The sequence below is a fragment of the Myotis brandtii genome, unplaced genomic scaffold, assembly GCF_000412655.1.
Source record: "Myotis brandtii unplaced genomic scaffold, ASM41265v1 scaffold1510, whole genome shotgun sequence".
In the NCBI taxonomy this organism is placed as follows: Eukaryota; Metazoa; Chordata; class Mammalia; order Chiroptera; family Vespertilionidae; genus Myotis; species Myotis brandtii.
The window spans coordinates 4,498-11,943 of record NW_005355462.1 but is presented as its reverse complement, the minus strand read 5'-3'; the positions used below and the strand labels follow the sequence as shown (position 1 = coordinate 11,943).

The window sequence follows — 7,446 nt, the reverse complement described above, 5'->3', positions numbered from 1 at the left end:
CTCCCTCTCCGTCCCTCCCTCTCCCGACTCCCCATCCCCACCTGCGCCCCTCCAGGCCCCGCCCCGCGTCCGGCCTCTAAAGCCGCCGGGTCTGGGACCACTTGTAACAGAGCTCTGCCGGCCCTGCCTCCTGTGACTGTCCGCAAATGGAGACCAAGGGCCAAACCAGGCACCTGCATGGCCCCGCGACCCCGCGGCTTCTCGGGCCTTGGCTGAGAGTGACCAACAGCCCTGAGTGGGTGGGTCGCCTCCCCATTCCGTCCCCCACCACTGCCCTCCTTCCAACGCCTGCGCTGCGAAGGGGTAGCGGCAGCCGCTGCTCTGGAGTGTGACCCACCCCAGACCAAGCTGCCCGGCCAGGAGGCCTCTCCGAGGCGCCTGCTCCCCTTTGGATTTAATCTTTCTCCCCTGGCCACCGGCAGACGGGGCAGGAGTAGGGTGTGTGTGTGTGTTTCCTTCTCAATATTAGATTCTTCTTTCCCTCCCGTCCAGTGGTAGGATGCTTACCTGGTTTATAGTCCAACTCACAGCAGAGTTTTTCTGTGAAGAGGAAATAAAACAGGATGCGAATTTATTAGTCTCACAGAAACCACAGATCCGTTCATGACGGAGAAACTGAGGCCCAGAGGAGAGAAGGGCAGAAAAGAATGAGCCCTGGAGCCCGGCACCAGTGACTGGACTTGAGCTCGTCCCAGACTGGTTCTAACCCGGGTGGCCCCGGGTGACCCGCGAATGTGGGTGTTTTAATAAGCTCAGGGGCGGTGCTGGTGGGGAGCCCGCTTGTCCCTCGCCCTCGCCCAGTGCAGGGGCCTGTCTGCCTCGCTGGCCTCTGTCCTCAGTGCTTCACAGAGCCTAGGACACAGTAAGTGCTCAAGAAATAGCTACTTAGTGGATGGATAGTGGGCTAACGTATTTCTTGTTCCGCTTGGAAATTTCCAGGATAGACCAAGGTCAGTCTTTGATTAGAGTAAAACTGCTTTCCCTGCCCGGCCCCTGGGAGCACCAGCAGGGAGTGAACTCTTGGGAAGAGCTCAAGGTGACACTTCGGTGGGTGGGTCATTTAGAAATCGGTGGCATCATTCGTGGTGTTGTGTGTGTGTGGGGGGGGGTGTTGACAGAGCCAATTCCTGACCCTCAAGTCAGACCCTGCACACCCTCTCCTCCCCGCCCTGTTCCGGAAAAGGTTCACCGTCCAGGGCAGGCGCCCCAGACCCAGAGCGCAGGGCGGCGGGGAGAGGGGCGCGAATCAGCTCCCGCCAGGCAGAGATTCGCTGCTGGTTATTAACTAACAGTGTTCATCATAAAAAACTTATTCCACAGATGTGTCTGTGGGTTTTTAAATAATTGAGAATGATAGATTTTTATTAATCACTATCTTTTTATTATTTAATTTTTAAAATTTTACTTTTTCCATCACCATGTATCCCCTCTATGCCCTCTTCCACCTCCACTGCCCCACACTGTGGTCTGTGTCCTCTTTTTTTTTTTCTTTTTTGCTCAATCCCCCCCGCCCTCTCCCCCACCAGAGCTGTCTGCCTGCTCTCTATGAGTCTGTCTCTATTTTGCTTGGCAGTTCAGTTTGTTCATTGAATTCAACACATGAGTGAGAGCACACGGTACGTGTATTTTTCCAACTGGCTTATTCCCTTAGCATAATGTTCTCCAGGTCCATCCATGCTGTCGCAAAGGGGAATTTTTCTTCCTAATCATTATCTTTCTTGATTGCATAATGCAATTGACCAGATTGTGTTTTCCAAACCAGTTAAATTTTTTCCAGAAATCTGCACCTTTATTACTTACTTTCATTGTCACATCACCCCAATGAGCAGATTTGATAAAGATCTGCAAATAAGGGAACCCAGGCACTGGCAGGGCCAGGAGTGGCTGGTGCTGGCCGGCGGGGTGCGTGGAGGCCTGGGGAACGCTTACCCAGAAACACCTTCATCTCCCTCTGCAGCAGAAGGGCCTGCTGGGGGAGGTCCCGGATCCTCTGGCCCAGCTCAGGGGACACAGCCTCTGGTTTCCGGCACTTTCTGGCTTCACATCTAGGGCACAGGATGGCAGCACTGGGACTCTCCTCTTTCATAAAACCTCCAGGCTCAGCACTCACCTTCTCAGTGGGCCTGAGCTGCCAGCTCCCACAGGGTGGGCCCCCCTGCCCGCTCCTGGGCAGCGCCATGCAGGCTGCATATGGGAATGCGGTTGCGTAAGTGAAAGTGCATGTGAATTTCATCCTATGGAGGGAGTGCCATACACTTGCATGGCACTACCTGGGCTTGGTGTGTGTGAGTATGTGTGCGTGCGCGCGCGCGCGCGCGCGTGTGTGTGTGTGTGTGTGTGTGTATAAGGAGAACTATATCACTTACCTTATTAGCGTGCTCCTGATATTCTAGGAGGAGAGAGAGAGAAAGCAGGGATTCAGTTTCCACCTTCCTCCTCCCACTTTCCTTGTAACTAGAAAAACAAAATACCATTCCCTTAGCCCTGGGCGTGAAAAGGGCCCCAGACCACAGAGCCACAGCATTTGGGCTTCACCAGCCTCCCTCACGCAGCCCTCCTGCCTACAGCTCCAGAAGGTGAAGCGAGAGGGTGAAGCCAGAGCAGGCCAGGCCCCCCTCGGCCTCCCTCCCGGGCTGCCTTTCTGATGCTTTGCTGAGACCCAGTCTCCCTCCTCCAGCAGGAGGGCGTGAACGAGGCCAGGAAGAACGTCCTGACTGCGGAGCAGCGGCTCAGAGGACAGTTCACGCGGACCTGATGCTTTTCAAAGCGCTGCTTCCCCTGGCATTTACCGTTGGGTCCTCACAAAGTCCCTGTGAGGTGGGTGGTGGCATGGACAGACCGAGACTAGGGAAGCAAGGACTAGAACTCAGAACCTCAGGTCCTGGGGCCCATCTTCCACTGGGATGAGACGCGAAGCGAAGGGGACAGGCTCAACAGAGTGAAGGTGCGGGAGAGGAGGAAGCCAGGCTGGGCCGCCTCACCGTCAGGAGCTCCCTGGCTGACCGCTCCTTCTTTTCCTCCAGCTCCGTGATCAGGGCGCTGAACCGGCTCATCTCCCCAGTGACCAGCATGTCAAACTCATCCCGCTGCTTCAAGATGTCCCCCTCCAGCCCCTCCAGCTGGGCCAAGAGAGCCCCGTGCTGCTCCTCCAGGAACTGGCGCAGGCGTGCGAACTCAGAGATCACTCTTTGTCTCCTGGTGGCCACCTGGGTCTGGGGGCCAGAGAAGTCAGCAGGAAGTTATTCCTCCCCTCCTCTCCTCTTCCTCCTCCTTGTTTTTCCTTAGTTCACTCCCATCTCTCTCCTGGCCACATCCTCCATGGCTCAGTGGTAAAATCAGAGCCCCTGGCCCAGGTCCCAGACAGATGTGGGAGGGCAGCGGGCTTCCTTTCCACCTTCTCGGCTGCCCAGCTTTGCCTCGGGGGAGGCGGAGGGCAGGTGCTGGGGACACCCTACCTCCTGCCTTTTGCAAAGAACATACGATGTGCACGGCACTAATTGCATTACAGGCACAGTCTCATTGCAGTCTTTACAGAATTCCGCGAGGTAGTGGAAAGTTTTAATCTCCACTTCACAGAGAAATACACAGAACAGAGAGTTGCTAGAAGACATAGAGCAACTTAGTGTCAGAGTCAGGATTCAGACTCTAATGACATCAAAACCCATACACTGTGGGGCACGGAGGAGGGGAGGGGAGGGGCCAGGCAGGGGGGAGTCCTACCAGGAGGAAGTGTATCCTTTGATTTTCTCTTGACTGAATTTCTTGAATCTCCTCTGTCTCTTTTCTTAGACACTCAAGACACGTCTGTATCTGTTCCTGGAGAGAAGGAGCAAACAATATTGAAGGTGGGAGCAGTGGCTTCTATAGTTGTCGTCTCATCCTCCTCTGCCTCCAGGAAGGCAGGGCCCCTCAGCTGGCCATGCCTGGGCCCTACTTGTCCTCAAAGCCCTTCTCTGTGGGCTGTCTTCCTCTGGCTTCTGTCCTTCGAGAGTTTTGATCAGGGATTGGCCCTTTATCCCATGTCAACATAAGCTGTGCCTTGGGGTTCCACCTGAGACTTTCCTTCTTCAGGGGAACACCTGATTTCTTGCCTTTGGTAAGTGGGACCTGGGATCTGTCCTGAGCTTGATACGCCCTCCTTGAAATTATTCCAACTTTCTCGCATGCCCGAAAGGGAGCACACCCAAACAACCCTCCCTTGTGAATGGAATCAATTTTCTGTGTGTGATTCTGAAGGGGAGAAGAAACATGGATGTTGCAAAATCAATCAGTTGGCTGTTTTAAAATTGCTTGCTCTAGACCAAGTATACACACGTAAATGTTCATATAGGTAAATTTGAAAATATATATAGAACTCTCATCATCAAAGATTAATGAACTAGGAAGGAACACTTCCAAACTCTGCTGAGGCCAGCATTACCCTAATTCCAAAACCAGATAAAGACACTACAAAGAAAGAGAATTACAGGCCAATATGCCTGACGAACATAGATGCTAAAATCCTCAACAAAATAGTAGCAAATCTCATCCAGCAATATATTAAAAAGATCATACACCATGACCAAGTGGGATTTATTCCAGGGATGCAAGGCTGGTACAATATTTGCAAATAAATAAACATGATACATCACATACACAAATTGAAAGAGAAAAATCACATGATTATATCAATAGACGCAGAAAAAGCATTGGACAAAATCTAACACCCATTTTTGATAAAAACTCCCAGCAAAGTGAGACTAGAGGGATCATACCTCAACATGATAAAGGCCATATATGACAAACCTACAGCCAACATCATACTCAATGGGCAAAAGGTACAACCATTTCCCCTAAGAACAGGAACAAGACAGAGATGTCTACTTTCACCACTCTTATTCAATGCAGTACTGGAAGTCCTAGCCACAGCTATCAGACAAGAAGAAGAAATAAAAAGCATCCAAATTGGAAAGGAGAAAGTAACACTCTCATTATTCGCAGATGACATGACATTGTACATAGGAAACCCTAAAGACTCCACCAAAAAACTACTAGATTTCATAAATGAATTTGGCAATGTAGCAGGATAAAAAATCAACACCCAGCCCTGACCGGTTTGGCTCAGTGGATAGAGCGTCAGCCTGCGGACTCAAGGGTCCCGGGTTCGATTCCGGTCAAGGGCATGTACCTTGGTTGCAGGCACATCCCCAGTGGGGAATGTGCAGGAGGCAGCTGATCGATGTTTCTCTCTCATCAATGTTTCTAACTCTCTATCTCTCTCCCTTCCTCTCTGTAAAAAACCAATAAAATATATATTTTTTTAAAAAATCAACACCCAAAAATTGATGGCTTTTTTATACAGCAATAGAGAAACTAAACAAACAATCCCATTTACCATTGCAACAAAAAAATTAAGATACTTAAGAATAAACTTAACCAAGGAGGTAAAAGACTTGTACTCAAAAAACTACAGGACATTGAAAAAAGAAATAGAGGAAGATATAAACATGTGGAAGAATATACCATGTTCATGGATTGGTAGAATTAACATCATTAAAATGTACATATTACCGAAGGCAATCTACAGATTCAATGCAATCCCTATTAAAATACCAACAGCATATTTCACAGAGCTAGGACAAATTCTCTAAAAATTTATATGGAATAAAAAAAAAGACCCTGAATAGCAGCAGCAATCTTGAGAAAGAAATACAAAGTTGGAGGAATCACAATACCAGATTTCAAGTTGTATTACAAAGCCACCGTAATCAAAACAGCCTGGTACTGGCACAAGAACAGGCATATAGATCAATGGAACAGAACAGAGAACCCAGAAATCTACCCAAGCCATTATGCTCCATTAATATTTGACAAAGGAGGCAAGAGCATACAATGGAGTCAAGACAGTCTCTTCAATAAATGGTGTTGGGAAAATTGAGCAGATACATGCAAAAAAAATAAAACTAGATCACCAACTCACACCAAACACAAGAATAAACACAAAATGGATAAAAGACTTAAGTGTAAATCAGGAAACCATAAAAATCCTAGAAGAAACCATAGGCAGCAAAATCTCAGACATCTCTCATAGCAATATGTTTGTGGATACATCTCCTGGGGCAAAGGAAACTAAGGAGAAAAATAAACAAATGGGACTACATCAAAATAAAAAGCTTCTGCACAGCAAAAGAAACCATCAACAAAATGAAAAGGGAGCCCACTGTATGGGAGAACATATTTGGCAATGATACATCTGATAAAGCGTTAATATCCAAAACATATAAGGAACTCATACAACTTAATAAAGGACAAACAATCCAATTAAAAAATGGGCAAAGGACCTAAATAGACACTTCTCCAAAGTGGACATACAGAAAGCCAAGAGACCTATGAAAAAATGCTCAAAGTCACTGATCATCAGAGAAATGCAAATTAAAATGACAATGAGATATCACCTCACACCTGTCAGAACGGCTACCATCAACAAATCAACAAATGACAAGGGCTGGCAAGGATGTGGAGAAAAGGTAACCCTAGTGCACTGCTGGTGGGAATGCAGACTGGTGCAGCCACTGTGGAAAACAGTATGGAGTTTCCTCAAAAAATTAAATATGGAACTGCCATTTGCCCAGTGACCCCACTTCTAGGAATATATCCTAAGAAACTGGAAACACCACTCAGAAAGAATGTGTGCACCCCTATGTTCATAGCAGCACAATTTACAATAGCTAAGATCTGGAAACAGCCTAAGTGCCCATCAGTAGATGAAGTGGATAAAAAAAGCTGTGGTACATCTACACCATGGAATACTCTGCATCAGTAAAAAAGAAGGATCTCTTACCCTTTGAGACAGCATGGAGGGACCTGAAGAGTATCATGCTAAGTGAAATAAGTCAGTCAGAGAAAGACAAGTATCACATGATCTCACTCATATGGGGAATCTAAGTAACAAAATAAACGGATAAACGGAGTGGATCTAGAGACAAGGAAACATGGAACAGAGTGTGGAATCTCAGAGGGAGGGAGGGGGAGGGATAGTGGGAGGGAGGTAATCAACCAAAGGCCTTGTAGGCATATATGCATCACCCATGGGCACGGGGGGGGGGGGGGGGGGGGGGGGGGGGGGTTAGGCTGGAGGGGTCAGTGGGGGAAAAAGGGGACATATGTAATATCCTCAACAATATTTATTTTTTAAAAAGACTAATGATAGGACACATATACTAAAAACAAAACACAGACAATAAAACCAGCACACACTCCTTTAATGACAGATAAAATTGCATATCACAGATACTTACTTAACCTGTAATATATACAAACACCGAGTTATTCACAAACATGAACACTCAGACGGTTAGACCTCGCCCAAACAGCGCACACAGTGTGAACACAAACAGGAAGGCACGCCACTCCATTCGTGAGTCCTTCATTCCCCCTGCAGACACACCGCTCCGCCTGTCACTCCTG

At 48.1% G+C, this 7,446-nt stretch overlaps 1 protein-coding gene across 1 annotated transcript in view; it reads right to left on the bottom strand.

Moving 5' to 3' along the window:
• Window positions 1-7,446, bottom strand: part of TRIM10 (tripartite motif containing 10) — a 12,269-nt gene that overhangs the window by 3,671 nt on the left and 1,152 nt on the right. The window contains exons 2-8 of the mRNA XM_014535817.1: window positions 7,332-7,443; window positions 6,821-6,853; window positions 3,721-3,816; window positions 2,982-3,212; window positions 2,367-2,389; window positions 1,930-2,045; window positions 508-540 (exon numbers count right to left, since the gene is read on the bottom strand). Of these exons, the coding sequence (XP_014391303.1) occupies window positions 508-540; window positions 1,930-2,045; window positions 2,367-2,389; window positions 2,982-3,212; window positions 3,721-3,816; window positions 6,821-6,853; window positions 7,332-7,443 (644 nt within the window). The remainder of the gene's footprint in view (window positions 1-507; window positions 541-1,929; window positions 2,046-2,366; window positions 2,390-2,981; window positions 3,213-3,720; window positions 3,817-6,820; window positions 6,854-7,331; window positions 7,444-7,446) is intronic.